At 37.2% G+C, this 16,312-nt stretch overlaps 1 protein-coding gene across 1 annotated transcript in view; it reads right to left on the bottom strand.

Moving 5' to 3' along the window:
- Nucleotides 1–16,312, bottom strand: part of KCNH5 (potassium voltage-gated channel subfamily H member 5) — a 352,997-nt gene that overhangs the window by 282,707 nt on the left and 53,978 nt on the right. The window contains exons 5-6 of the mRNA XM_057488394.1: nt 10,082–10,197; nt 4,112–4,504 (exon numbers count right to left, since the gene is read on the bottom strand). Of these exons, the coding sequence (XP_057344377.1) occupies nt 4,112–4,504; nt 10,082–10,197 (509 nt within the window). The remainder of the gene's footprint in view (nt 1–4,111; nt 4,505–10,081; nt 10,198–16,312) is intronic.

Below are 16,312 nucleotides of genomic sequence, written 5' to 3'. Positions count from 1 at the left end.
CCAAATGGGATGCTGCCCAGTTCATGAGCATTGCATAAGTCCAGTAACATTTATAATGTTATAGTTTTTTTATACATATAATATATATGTAATATATATATTATAATATTATAATATAATAAGTCCTTTAAAATTTATCCAGTTGAATTTTATTTTTTAACATAATGTAGGAAGGCTTCCTGAAAGAAGTATGTTCCAGAAAGTTGGATATTATATAATAGATAATAAAGAGCCAATCTTCAGGAACTGAACCAGAAAGAAGACCAAAAATGCATCAATTAGTCTGAGCAAAGAAACTAGTAGACATGTGGATAAATATAAATAAGCACTAAAATTAAATAAGACAATAACATAATAAGACAATGAGGTACAAGAATATAAGAGAAAATGAGGTAAGAGAAAGGTAAAATTAATGTGCAACCAAAATACAAAACAATAATAATCTGAAAGACGAAATAATAATTTAAAAAAGGTCCTTAAATTATTTAGGAGAAGGGTAAAAATACTAAGAAGTCAAAATTGGTGCTAAAAATGTTAAGAGTAAACAATTAACAGAAAAGCTTCCAAACCAGAAGAGGGAATCTGTAAGATTAAAGAAAGATTTAAACAATCCAAAAGATGGCAGAAAAGAAGAAAAAAAGAAAAGCAATGAAACAGCATTCTAAAATGGAAAATACTAAGAAAATAAAATGTAATTGATCTCAATAAACATACACAGATTAAACTTACCAGTTAGAGAGATTCTCAGTATCTATATACTCTTTAAAGATATAACTAGAGTATAATGGCTTAAAAATGATAAAAAGCCTAAAGATAGAAACATATATACAAAATACTATACAAAAGCTAATTTAGCTCTATTACTATCAAGCCAAAGAGACCTTAAGCAAAAGAAGCATATTAGAGACAAAGAAAGTTAGAAAATAACATTGAGGAAATCTCCCAAAAAGTATAGCAAAAAGATAAAGAATTGTAAAATATAAGAGCAAATTAATTAATTAATTAATTAAAGGACTAGTCAGTAGGTACACTATCTGAATAAAAGGAATTCCAGCAAGAGAAAAAACAGAGGAAAGGAAGGGACATAGGTGGAGAAAACCAACATAGGGAAAACAAATCAAGATGTATGATATGTTTTTGAGACTGATAAAAGGCCACCCAGTCAGCGTCTGGCAAAACTGATGAAAATGGACCCACACTAAAGCATATCATTGGAAAAATTTCAGAACCGTGGGACAAAGGAGATACACCAAACTTTCAGAAAGAGAAGACAGGTCACAAGTTAAGAATCAGAAATCACAAGTTTCTTAATGTAATTATTAGAAGGTGGACTGCAATGGCACTATGTCCTTCAAAATTCTGAGGAGAAATTACCTTAAGCTTACAATATTATTGCTAGCCAAACTGTCCATCAAGTCGGAGAGGAGAGTGAAGAGAGACTTGTTTATGAAAATGATGTTGACAGAATATTGCTTGCATCAATGTAATGAGGGGAGATTTAGACAACTGACAGAGAGCTTAGTGGTTAAATTTGTGACAAAGCTAAGCAAATGATAAAAGCAGTTATCATCTACTCTCAGGAAAATGGAAAGTGCAGAAAAGGAAAAGTAATCATAGTATGTTGAAGGTTTAGCTATAAATAGCATATCTGTAATCACTCTGATATAAACACCTAATATTTATTGACCCAAAGGGCTGCACCTAAACTGTGAGAATAAGGAAATAGTGCATGTAGATAGTGAGGATAGGGAGAAAAGGTACTAAAACCTCAAATCCATACTGAGAAGCTAAATCTATAAAACCAAGAGGTAGGTACATAATCTTGTTTGGTGACATGGAAGCAAATAAAAAAATTAACTATTTGAAAGCGGCTGCCTCTAGGGTCTGCATTTTAAAATGAGATATTGCCAGTTATTCTTCATAGAGGTTTTATTAATTCATACTCCTCTGAACAATGTATGAGAGTGTCCCATACCACCTTTTATCAGTTCAGATCCCCTAAAGAGTGATGCCAAGACAGGGTTAGACGTACAATAACTTTACTGAGATGCCTGAGAAGGATAAAGAGTAGAGGGAAGAGCCTTCAGCTCTCAAAGCAAGTCTGACACCTGTGAAGAGAGAAGGAAGAATTGGGTAGAAAGAGCCTCAGACCACAGAACAGATAAATGGAGAGCCCCAGAACATAAACTGCTCGGTAGTGGAGTTCTGCTCTGAGCAAGGGTAGACTAATCAATATTATTACCACCATTTGGAGTCACTGGTTGGGGGCAGCCTTGGGGAAATAATGGCTTCTATGTGTGAACTGCAGCAGATCAGAAAATACAGCAGCTGTCAGTCAACTGTGTTGACTTGTATGTTGGTAATTAACAACTGGTTTTACAGAAAGAAAAAATACAAATCCTTTATTTGCAGCATTTGTGCCTTTCTGGGTGTAAACATTCCCACTATGCGCACTCTCAAGCTACCAGTGTGATAGGGTGTTGGCTAACTGAATGCTGAGTTTGAAAGAGATGCTAACAATGACTTTCCCAATCCAGGAGTAGGTTCCAGCAAGCCTCAAACTGCTCTATAACAGGTTTTCATGAGAGGAGATGTGAACAGTACACCTCCTTAGCCACTGTACTCACCAACTAGGGTGCTCACAAAGTTTTGATCTTAATAGTATTAGATCACTAAAAACATCAATGTTGTATGTTTTACCTTGCATTTTCCTTAATGAATGAAGCTGAGGATATTTAATATATTTACATATTATATATAATGCATTTATTATTATGTAATATATTTAATGTGTTTTCTTTTCTTGAATTGTGCCATTTTATTATTTTTATTAAAATCTTTATACTTCTGTTCTAATAACTGAAACCTTAATGTACTGATCTAAAAATATTAATCCACTTACTAAGTAAAATATAAAAAGGGCTTATTATCTTCTTATTGTATGATTAGCATTTTCAAAATTAACTCCAGAGAGTAAATAGGAAAGAAATAAATGTACCTTAGAAAGCTTAAGGTAGGTGGAATCTAAAATCAGAAAACAAATTACTATGCTTCCTTTTATTCCCATAATTTTTAAAGTAACAACTATATGTACAGCATGAAAACACATGTCTACACTTAACTTTCAGGAAAATTGCTTTTATTAATATTATTAAAGTTGACTGAATGTAGAAAGTTTATGGGGAAAAAAAGTCACTGAAGTAAAGCTTTTATCTACTTCTATAGAATAACAACAGCAAAGACAAAAATGTAGTGGAGAATTTTTCATCTGAGCAGTCCACAAGGACAGAGTGGGATCTTCAGGGAAATTAAGTCTGTAATGTTGTCATTATGAACACATTTTAATAATAGATGCCTTCTATATTGCTCATTTATATATTATTAGCTGAGATTATTGGTTGTATCCTATTAACATGGTGTAGCAAGTTGAAAATCACCCACTATTAAATCAGAGGCTAAAAAGCTCTGGATGAAGTGGCCTTTTAAGATATTACATGTTTTCAGTATTCCTACTTGTGCAGATAACACTGAATGAACAGAACCTTGAATTAGACCAGACATCAGAAGTCAGCCAATGTAGTCTCTAACCACAAATGTACTTAGACACAATTTAAAGTAAAGGCTATGAAGAAGAAACCAAAAAGACAAAAAAATCAAGAATTGCTCTTCCATAAGTCTTCTTATCTTTCTGTTAGCTCAGCACTGCTACCATATTCATCTGCAAGGGAGGAGTCAGAGATCTATGGAGGCACAGAGTTTTAAAATGCTACAGTTTTCCAAAGAAAATACATCTGTTTCATCATCTTTCAATCACTTGTCTAGGTTGGAGATCTTCTTTTTGACTCTTAATGTCACTGCTTTTCTACTGCTCCACCTCCTCCAACCTCAACCTCCAACCATACCCATTTTCCTGGTACTTAGTATTTTCAACCAGAAATCAAGAAAAAGCAGCAGGAAAATTAAAATAATCAAAAATGACCATTTATGGCAAATGTTTAATAGGGTGAAAGTTGCATATGGTGGCCAAAACAAAATGTGGATTATCTGTAAATTCCTGTTATCTTAATTTCTCAAAATATTTGATCCACAGTATTCAAAAAAGGAAACTTACCTCATCCACATTTTCAAAGGCATTGATGATGTCATAAGGTAAACAAGACAACAGATCGATCACAAACCAAGTTTTCAGATAGTTCATTCTTATCAGCTTAGGGTCAGAAATGACCTCTCCACCGGGTCCCACAAAGGTCGTGTGAAAATTTAAAACAATGTCAACCAGAAAAATAACGTCCACCACACTGTCCAGCACCAGCCAGGCTATGTTGTTCTGCTTCGTTTTGAAGGAAACGTTATAGGGAACCATAATGGCGGTGTAGAAGGTAAGAATTAAAATCACCCAATCCCAAGTGGTTTTAAAAGCACAATAGTGTAAAATAATGTGTGGTGGCGTCTTTGGCGCTTCTTGTTTATACTGAGGAAGGATATCTGATCCCAGCTGAAGAACCTACAAGAGAGGAAATGTAAATATCAATGACTGGGATATCTCTGCAATTAGTAATTAATTCACACTTACTGGCAGCCAAACCACAGCCTGTCTATCCATGACTCCTGGTTTCAAAGCCAGTCACAGAAAGGGTGTTCAAGAAGTCATTCAGAGTCCAGTCTCTCTACGAAAGGTGATCTGTCTGCTGTGCCATCTGGCTTTTTCTCCAGAAGCTCAAACACGGAGGGCAAGGAGAGATCAAAGGAAGAGGCAGAGCAGACCACTCCGAGTTGGTACGTGGTCATTTTAATACACAAGGAACGAACTGACTTAGAGGCAGCCATGAGATGAGTAGATCTCCACACCCACCCACCGCAATTTTTAAAGTTTACATTGAGGCCTGAACTGGGTTTACACATATACCATCCAGATGGTTTCAACACCGCACTCTCTCAAGGCTACTTTCTTAAAAACAGCTCCTACTCTGGGAGCAGCAGGCAGAGGGCACAGTCTAAGGACAGGGGATGAGGTGAAGAGCTTCTGACTGCCCAGGTCCAGCTCCAGAATCAGCTGACAGCCATGTCCTCTCATTGACCTCCTCCAACATCAACACTTATCCACAGCACTGCTGGACATCCACTTCTGGGCGAGGCTTCTTCACACTCCCTTGGCAAGCCTGCCTCCAATCACATGTCTCTCTGATTGTCCAACAGTTATTTGGGTGACGCACTGTTTTCCATTCTTCACACATATTTAGCACCTCAGGGAGCACAGCTTTGATTCTGATGGCCTTGCTCAACCCCAGGACTCCACTGCTGGTGATTTCCCTGTTTAGCAGAACTCAGCAAGGGCCCTAATGACTGACAGAGTGATATCAGGGTTATAAATGGTCTGGCCTGCTTTTTCCTTTTCTCCCTTCAAACAGGACTTCAAGAATATTGTGTTTCCTGCACAAATGAAAATTCCCTTTAAAAAAATGCTAAATACTCAGATTTGCTTCTCTGTACTTTTTTGACAAAAGGAAAACTTTTAGTGCAAGATTATATGAACCTTGACCCACTCTGATTAGGTCTAATTAAAGGGACAAAGAGAAAAAGCAGATGACAAGAGTAGAGGTCTGAGCAACTGTGGGTGAATGTGAAAACACAGGACTTAGCATAGCCTTCCAGAACCTGAAACTGTGAAAAATAGTTGAAGGAGCAGGTCAAAGACCTCTGATCCACGCCTTCAGTGAAGCTAAGGCTCAGGTAGCCTATGTGTTAAGGAGCTTACATAAATGGGACTTTGATAATGTTTTTGGCAGTTTTGCCATCTTATGTATCCAACTGCTCAGTGTCTCTAGGACAGTGACACCCAGGAGGTAGGAGTCAAGATGTCCAAAAATAAAATCATAAATTCATTAAACATTTGAATGTAATAATAAATACACATACCTGTTAGCATGCAACTCATATGCCACAAAGCAGAACAAATATACAAGCATTTTGGAAACCTGGGAGAAAATTATCCTGAAAAGCTTCTCTCATACATAGAACTTACATAACTGAAAACTAAGTATATAATACCCGTTATTACTACTTTGAAATACAAAAAAAATCACTGGTATTCACTTTAATTGTGTATTATAATTATTGTTTTAAGTATGGTGACTGTAAGAACTATTTGTAAAGATTTTTTATGTATTTACCCTCATTATCAATGCCCCAACCATATTTTTCTCACACAGTCTTAAAAATTACATAGCAGCAAATTATCCTAACAGGAATGTAAGCTCGATGTTGGGATGAAGCATTCTTATACAGAATTATACATAATCATGGCTTCTCTTTCACTTTTCAAGTCCTAGTCTGTTCCTTCCAATTTCACTGTTTTAAACATGAATATTTCCTTCAGTGTCAACTTCAATACTATACCATCTGTATTTATACAGTCTATAGTTTGAGCACAAAGGAATCACACTTAGAAAATAAACTCAGTGCCAGGGTGCCTTATGACCTTCATGAGCCCCAGGAAATTGTGCCTTCCCAGACTCCTTCCTCCATAAGAAACAAAAATTATATTTTACAACTGCATTGTTACAAAGATGAATAAATTCATATCATATATCCAAATATTTTTATCTAATAGTTCATTTTTTCCTTCTACTGTTAATAGAAAGTCAAACATCCCACGGACCCCTGGAAGTGTTGCAGGCCCCACACGCCGTGTTTATAGACAAGTCGGCCCTGCTCAGTACTCGGCAATAATATAAGATGCCTCCTCCAGAGACAGAATGGGATCACTCCCAAGTTCAGTATTTCTTAAATCTGGCTATATATTAGAATCAGCTGGAGTTTTAAAAAATACAGTAAACTCCTACCTAGACCCCACCCCAGAAAACAATTAAATTCATCTTAACATGGGTGCTCAGAAAATCTGTACTTTCAAAACCTTTCCAGGTGATTATAATATACAGTTCAAAGTAAAACCTTTGTTGTATATTTCTTTAGAGTCAGAACTCAATTATTCAGATAGTGACTTACATATGTAAAGAGATCCAAAAATGTGGAAGAGGAGAAGGAGGAGCAGGAGGGGGGAGAAGAGGAGGAGGAGAATGGGAACAGTGAAAGGGTCCCCAGTGCTTAGGCTTTGATCATTCTGGTCTGCAGAGCACGACTGCGCACTTCCCTCCGTCCCTGGGCCCCTTTATAAGGCAGTGAGTAAAAACTCGTCACTTTCATTGTTATTTCATTTGTACTTCCATAAGCAAAAATCCTTGGTGAAGGGGGGATGAAAGCACATTTTCAGATGTATTTTTGTACCAAAAGAGACACATTCTTTCTCTCTGAATATCGGAGAGGTTGACTGTAATGGAATCAGGCCCATGGATGGGACAGTGCTGTGTGTGTTTATCTAAAAGGGAGAAGCTGAAACCAAGCAGCAGGATGTCAGTGCATGTGGAAGATTGATGAACTGCCTACACAGAGATCAGGATCTTTGAAACCAGGGATCAGCTCTAAATTTAAGAGTCCCAGTGGAATTGAGATAAAATTTGTATGCCTTAGAGAATGTGAAAGAGCCTGAAATTCAACAGTAAATCCAAATCCTCAAGTTGAGCAAATTTTTTGACTCTAAGCACAGCTGGGAAAATGACATCCTTGGGCTAATTTGGTGCTTCATCTGGTTTAATCTTTGGAGATCTAAGAGCACGTGCAAACTAAATATCTGTTGACAAGTTTATTAACCTTCATGGTCTCTGACATCAAGTTTACGACCTGACAGAAAATGGTTTTGTATCTGAACCAGGTTTGTGAATCAGGGCTAACTGATAAAGAAACTAACAATAGTCAAAAGACAAAGGGGAAATAATCAGGTGGGAAGACACAGGAATGCAAGTTCCTCAAAAATAAAAGTAAAAAGATGAGCTGTGAAAGGGAAAAAAAACTTCCCATTTGATATAGTGGAAGACACAATCATGAATAATCCAGGATGCACTTTCTGTGGAGCCTTTCCTCTTGTTCTTTCCCAGGCGTGTAACAGAGAAAAAAATCTCTGAAGAGAACATAGGTAAAACCCAGGAGGAATCATGACTACAAAAGTCAGCAGTCACAAAACAAGCTCCTTTATTTCATTCAGCTTGATTTGTAGAAGGAAGACAACTCAAAGCAGAAAAGATCGGAGCTTCAACATGAAGTACTTCATAACAAGCACTATTGAGAAAGGGAGTTGTATCTAATTGTCTGCCTTAAACCTTATGCTAATTACCTATCATCTTTTAAAATATTGTCATTATTATTATTAGTTAATATTTAACTGTGTCATGTTAATGTCTTATCTGGGCTTTTAACATGTCTGCACATGAAAGCACTAACCTTAACCCCAAAATAACAGTGCTGCTTGGAGCAGAAAGCCATGAAAGTCCCTCTGTTAGCTCTGATCCAAGAAAAACACCAGAGCCCTCTCAGACTCCAAAAACATATTTTACTTCCTAACCCTCTCTAAGCCAAATTTAATATATTCAACTAGTTTAGAAAGTTATCATGGAGCACGTCAACTCACTTTCCTCCAGCAGAGCAAATTTACAAACAAATGCATTTCATCTTTTTTATTTTTTGGTGAATTATCTCAGAATATTTTGAGAATGCCACTAAATACTCAGCATAGTTTGGGCAGCCTAATTAGCTTTCTGGCACCTTTCACTCCAGTAAGACAAACAATGATTACAGAAGACATGTGAGCAGCAAAGCTTCAACCTGCCTCAGAGTTGGGTCGTCATTCCTATTTTTCACTTGTTTTGATACACTGTCTCTGGGTAACATCACCTAGTCCTACGGCTTTACAGCCACATCTGTGAGAATGACACCTAAGGTCTGCAGCTCAACCCAGATATCCCTCCAAAGCCACAGCCATGTATCCCTCTGCCTTTTAGACATGGCATCTCAAATCTAGTATATCCAAAACTGAACTCCTTATCATTGTCCCCAAACCTTTTCGTCTTCCTCTTATGTTTGCCATTTTATTAACCAACAGCACTATTTACCCAATTGTCCAAGCCAAAAACATAGAGTTGTCCTGGACTCATCCCCTACACACATACAATTCAAACTGATCAACAAATGTGTTGACTCTAATCTGGTGTGTCTGTAACCTGCCCATGTCTGCTTCTGGTTTCCTTGCTTAAGGTCATGGTCAACCTAACTAAATTACTACTAGGACCTCTTAACTGCTTTCCCTACCTACCCATTCCACACAGAGCCACTAGGTGAAGCAGGATTCTTAGCTATATTTGTACAAGAGATCCTTTTGGCAATCTGGTGAAATCTATGGACCCCTTCCTAGAATAATAATTTTGAATTAATACAATAAAAGCATAGGGCCATTCTCCTTTTGAGAGGTTTTCCAGAAGCACCCGTGTGATCAGATCATTCCCCTGGCACATGGGACACCAACCACCATTTCATTCTCCCTCACCCTAATCCTTCCTCCCCTACCTGACTTCACCTACACTGAAGTTATACTCAGAGTCATTATGCTGCCTCATCTCCGAGCCTTTGCCCATGCTGGCCTCCCTCAGAGGAATGACTTTCACCTCTTCTTTACCTGCCTCTCATATGCTTTCCTTCCAAGATTCACTCAGCCAGGGACCACCTCCCTCAGGCAGCCCTCCCTAGGGCCCCAAGCCAAGGCCAATGCTCCTGCATGTGCTCCCATGTACCCGGACATGGTATTTATAACTTTACATTGTTGGTTTCTTCTGCTGGATCATTAGCTCCTTTAGTAACTGGCCTTGCTCACTTTCACATCCTTTGCAGAGCACCAAGTACAAAGCAAACCTCTCAATAAGTGTGTGCTGGACATAAATGGATGAATGAGTGATTTCCCTATCTCATTTTTTCAAATACCTCAGACCCTACAAATATCACCTGGGATTCCCATTTCAAAACAGAGAAGAGAATTTAAAAATAAATATTTGAAATTTCTATAATTATATAAGGGAAAAAATAATTAGAAGATCAGCATCTATAAAATAATAGCCAGAAACACATTTGTTCAGTCATTTTGGGGGAAAAACAATATATCACCACCATGTTGGGAAGAAAAGGTTTGTCTCACACTTACTTCAGCTAATCTTGAATGTTTGTGGACCACCTCCGTTTTATTCATTGGCGTGAGCTGCTGCAAAACACTTCGGCTATTTGTCAAAGCCCGTGTCAATCGGGCAAATTTTGTCCAACCTTAAAAGTAAAGAAAGAAATTCTCAGTTTTTCACACATAATGAAATGGAATCCAACATTCTTGCTAATATTCAAAGGATCTCAGAAATTACATAACATCCAAAACTAATGAAAAGCACTGACCTAAACATTTTATTTCTACATAGATATCATCATATATTTCAAGTGTGGCTAACAAAACACTGAGTAATTTTTATACATAACCTTTGTGTTTTGCTCATATCTATTACACACTCTCAGTAGCCAAGTCACAGCTGTCCACAAAATTCTATGCTGTTCCTTGCATTGTAAAGTTTTTTTACTGGGAAACAGCTGCCTAGCTTGTAATACATTTCCAAGCATTCCTTGCATCTAAGTGTGGCCTATGTCCCTGGTTCTCACTAATGGAATGAAAGCAGATATAATGTGTGTTACTTCCATTCATGCCACAGCTTAAGAAGCAAGTGAGACTTCTATACACTTTAACCCTCCTTCTACCAGCTGGATAAAAATGGTAAGGCCCCAGGGAATAGCATGCCACTGAATCCATGCACAGAATTCCATATGCCAAGGATCACCTGCTTTGGACTGCTACATGAGCAAGAAATATGCTTCTATTGTGTTAAACTACTAAAAGTTGGGGGTTTATTTATTAATAGCCTAATAAAAACAGTCCTACTGTGTACTGATATGCATATATATACATGTAAGAGAATAAAGCCCAATGTCAACAAATCTCACATATTATGTTATGCTTCATATCACACCTGTTTGTAATGTAGCAAAATGTTATCTCTCTCTTACTAATAACTACGGTGATATCCAAACATTTTTTAAATATCTAGAACCTTAATAATGTTTTCTGAAAGAGTAGTAATTTTAACTTGGTGGGGGAAGAATGTGTATTTAATGAGAAATTTCTTCTGGAATGTCAAATTTTCATTATGAACAACCATTAATTTCAAGGAAATGTCAATGAGATGTGATGTGAACAAGTAGAGCAAAACCAACCATATTCAGATCTTTTCTCTGGATATCTCAAAAAGCTCTAATCTATTAAAGATTTTATTAAGACCATTTGATAACTTCTGTGATATTCCCTTTCACTAGGGTATTTACCAAACAAGTCCTCAAAAATGAAATGCCTGATGGTCCAAAGGAATGATAGTGGAAACGATGAAATTTCAGGAAATGTGACAAAAGGTGAAGGAAGAAATCCTGGATAGACACCAGTCAAATGTCCTTCAAACCATACTAGGAAGAAGACATCATACTTTACTACCATTCTTCAGGCTAATTCTGGCTTCATTTAAGCTTTGTATGCCCCACCAGTTCAGCTCCCTCTATGGTATCCAAAAATTGGATTTGAATAGAAGTAAACTAGCATCAACTGATGGAAGGTACTTAATTCTTCATTAATAGACTTCATTCTAGTGACTAGGACAAAAAAAAAATGTTAGGCTTTGGGAACTGTACATAACCCTAAGGCTTACCCTGTGCAATGTGCTAGAGAAACAAAGAAACACCAGGTATGCCACAAGCTCTCTAAGAACTCAACATCAACGTGAAAGACCAACATGCAATCTATATCAAGAATCTTCTTCTAAGTGCTAGACCTGTGAATCTAACTAGCCAATGGCCACCTCTTACTAAGACCTTCTATAGGCACCTAACACTCAGCAGATCCAAAACTGATCTCTTCATCATCTTCTCCCTCTCCAACTCTGCACTGAAAAAACTGATCAGCCACAATGTCTAAGTCAGATAAAAAAGACACCTCATCCATGTCTATTCCTAGTCTTAAAGAATGGCCCCATGATATATTTCCAGTTGCCCATATCAGAAACTTGAAATTTACCATCCTCCTTCACTATTATCTCCACACCCACATATCTAATCAATTCCAAGCTTTATAGAATACAATGTCTTAACAAATACACTTAAATTGAATCTCTTCTCTCCATCCTTTTATGTCAGACACTATATCATCTTCTATCTGAGTTAGGAGGCAGCATCCTAAAAACCATACTCTCTATTTGCCTTCTAACCACATTCTCCTCAATCAACTCAACACTGATGACAAAGTTCTCTCTAAAGCACATATCTGGCCATGCTCACCCCCTATTTCAAATTCTTTAAGAGATTCCTGGAGGCCTTCAGGATAACACTGCATATCCTTGCTATACAGACCATTTAGTTTCTGACCCCAAAGATTGGCTATGCATCCTTCATTCCACTTCTTCACACCTACGCCATATTCCAGACTTAATAAAACTAATAGCAAGTTAAAAGAGGAATATATTCAAAACTAAAATTAAATCTACCAGGAATTCTCTGTCCACCCTATGATATCTTATGCTTCCGTGCTTTCACATGTTGTAATCATTCTGCCTGCCTGGAATGTTACCCCACCACCATCCAGAGTCATTTAAAGCATTATCTCCTTCTGGAAGCTTCTCTGATCCCCTCATAAGAGAGAGATGCACTCATGCATTTGTACCATAGGATATATCCCTCACATGTCACTAACAGTTGTCAATTAACATTTCAGTCTCTCTAACTATTGTTCATCTCTCCATACTCGGCACTAGAACAGGGTCTGGCATAAAGTAGGCCACTAACTAATTAATTAAAGTGTATTTGTGGCTTTAAAATAGGATTTAAAATAAGTCCCATTTTGTTTTATTATCATTGGGTTTTGGTTTGGCTTTGCTTTGTTGGTTAACAGTGGTAAGGGTGACTTCAGATGACAGTAACTATGTTGGCAATAAGCACGTTAAATATTTCCTGTGATCACTTCTCTTTCTGACATTAACTAAATATTATAATTGTATTGAATATTTTCAGGAAGTTCCAATCCAGTTTCATACTTACTGAAGTTTCATATTTCTAACAAGTAATGTTGTACCCCTTAGTACATCTGGGTATTAGATTAAATGAGAAGCCATTTTCATTCCCTGTGTGCAATAAGATTTATCCAGAAAATGTTTTGAAAAAAAAGTAAAGGCAATTTTGAAGGAATAAATTCAATGACACACAGGAAGGATACAAATCATCAAATGGCACAAGAGCTTTCAGCTTCCGTTCTGTCCCCTCCACCTCTAGACCCATCCACATGGCACTGATTCTTGCCTGTACACTTGTCATCTCACGGAATCAGGGCATTTGCTCTTCCTGATCATGCATATGTTCCATTCATGGACATTAAAGTGGTTTCTAGATTTTTCACTATTACTAATAATACCACAGTAAATGTCCTTACTGCCCCTTTGTGCTCATGGACACATCTAGAATGGCCTATGTTATAAGCTAAATAGTATATTTGATCTGTCACCAACCCCCACTGTACAGTCAAACTTTGAAAAAGCTGAGCAGCCACAATGTCTAACTCAGACAAAAAGACACCTCAGCAGTGCTAACTTTTCCCAGCAATACATTTACTGATCTCACCTTTACAGAGACCTAACTGATGTGACTGATTATTCAGCACAGTTCACTGACATTACTTAGATGTGGTCGATACAGGGTAATGTGAACAGAGAGCTTAATATGAGGAGCCTAATACTTGCTCTGTAAGTACCTCATGGAATTATAAGAACAGTTGTTCTCCTGAAAGCTCAGGATGCCAACTCCTTCTTAATAAAATATTAGTTAGCTCTATTGAGTTATAATTAACCTTTTTGTCATAGATGGCCTAATCTTCAAAATAAAAGGAAGTCACAGAGGCAGTTAAATCAGTCTACTAGACTGCAACACAAGAGTCTGATCTATAGGAAAAGAGCTTAGGTAAACAATTTATAGAGACTACATGGTATAATTAGTCATATTTCATCTGCTGTTCCTCTCTAAAGAAAACCATTGGCTTCCACAAGGGGAAAATTGCTATTTTTGCTGTTATTTTCATTCTAAAGGAATCTTTTTTTCTGAATTATTGGCATGAATATGCCATAACTATTTGGCACAGGATATTTCAGACTGTAAATGTCTTGGCAGTTTTGGAATCTGTTTGAAAATACAGTATAAATGGGCAGAGATTTGAGCCATCTCTTTCAGAACACATACGAATAATCAACAGAATGGATTTCCTGGCTTTAGTTTTCCCCCTTTGTATTATTATAAATGATGAATCAGGCACCATTGACTGATTAGCTGATCAACAGTTCCAAGACCTCAATATCAGGAACAAAAGATATCAAAACACTTTGCCCCACTGAATTAATATCAGTAAATTCCATTGGTTCAAAGCAGTACAATTCTGTCAGAATCAGAGGGTTCTCAACTTGTGATTCATTTTTGTAGGGAAAAAGGACAGCCAGGGACTAAAGTGGCCAAACCCAATGATAAGTCCACTGGAAAGGGTAAGGATGCATGGGGCAACAGAAAGACATGAGATTGGATTCCAGTCAGACTTTGCATGTCAGGATCTTCAACAATAACATGGAGATAATTATACCAATTTTCAGAATTACAGGAATGAGCAGTAAAGAATATAAAGTTCGTGACACCTATTAACCACTCTATCAAAACTGCTTTCCTTCCCTTTTAATGGTTTTGCTACCATCCATAATGGCATAATGGTATGGTTGTCATCACTTAGTGCCATTTATTTTACAGTAAAAATCAGTCTAGAATGAAGTTTTCGTAATCACAAGATTCATGATGAGGAAGACTGGCACTCAAATTACAGTAGAGTTACTATCATACTACTGCCATCACATTATAGTTACTATCCCACATACGATTATGTAGAAATAAAATTCAGAATTAGCCAGTTTACTTAAGCCTTTCAACCACGTGTGAGTTTCTTGGTAAAAATACCAATCCACATAGGAGAAGACTAATGTAATTTACCACCAATGTAGCACATCCTCAAAGAACTTGGGCCCTTGCTTCAACCACTGGCCCCTCTTCACTTTAAGAAGGTAAAATGCCCCTGTGCTCGGTTAAAAGTTACATTCTGACTTGCCAGCGTGTGGATTCACCTGTCTGTTCTGCATCCTAAGGCACTATTTCCCATATCCTAGGCAGAACTTTTGTTACCCAAGTATTTCTTCAAATTTTGCAAATACCATCAACCTCCCCTGTAAGCATTAATCCCCTGATCCTAAAGCTGCCTGATTCTTTTCATCTTACTCACCTTACCAAACCTCAACTCTAGTTAAATCCAATTCTTTACCTACTTCTGCATTTATGTACCTCTTATGAAATATGGGTGAAGTAAAACACCTAACCATGCTGGTAGATCCTACAGAGACCCACGACCACCAGCCTCCTGCAGACCTTAGTGCTACTCATCGCTGCTCAGCAAACCCGCTGCATTTCCCTTGGCCACTTTCATCTCCAACCCTCTGAGATGACCTTTCCATACCAACTCCTCTTTCCTCACACCTTCAACATTTCTTCACCTCCTTCACCATCCTTACTTTGAGTTACTGACCATGTTTCTAATATTACTGAGAAAATAAGAGTAATCAGAAGAAAACTTCCACTGTATATTTACTTGTCTGTCTTCCTCCTCTCCCCCATTAGGATGTGAGGGAAGGAATTTTGTATATCCAGGACTTAAAATAGTACCTGCACCATTCTGTGTGCCCAATCAGCATTTTTGGTTGGGAAAAAAAATAGATAAAATAGATTAACAAGGGGAATTAAATATTCCTAGAAGAGCAATGAAAAGACTTACACTGAGTAATTGGTGCCAAGGTTGCACCAAAAGTAAATCTACTGTCTCCAAGTTCAGTGCTCTAGACCCACGTCATCTTGATATTATGTTGTTATTATGAAATCTCATCTATTATTTCCCAAAAGTTCCATAGTCCCCTTTTCTTAAAAGGTGACTTTTTTTTGCCAAGGTTTCAAAACATATTTTCCTATACTTCTAGCTTCACAGCAATAGTAAGATGATTACTTAATACCATAAATATTTTATTTCTATTGAATTTTTCATATTAAATTTATAGCTTGCATAAATAATAGAAAATAGCTCATATACACCATTCATAGTTACATTGTGCAACACCTTTTCAGTAATCTGTTTGCATTTGAAAGTGTAGAAGGGTCTCAAAATACAAATCGATTTAAAAGAAGCTTTTTCCTCAACAAATCCTGGCACTGGAAAGAAATAGTTTACTCAAAT

Source organism: Manis pentadactyla, chromosome 11 (genome assembly GCF_030020395.1).
Source record: "Manis pentadactyla isolate mManPen7 chromosome 11, mManPen7.hap1, whole genome shotgun sequence".
Lineage (NCBI taxonomy): Eukaryota > Metazoa > Chordata > Mammalia > Pholidota > Manidae > Manis > Manis pentadactyla.
This window is presented reverse-complemented; position numbering and strand designations above follow the sequence as displayed.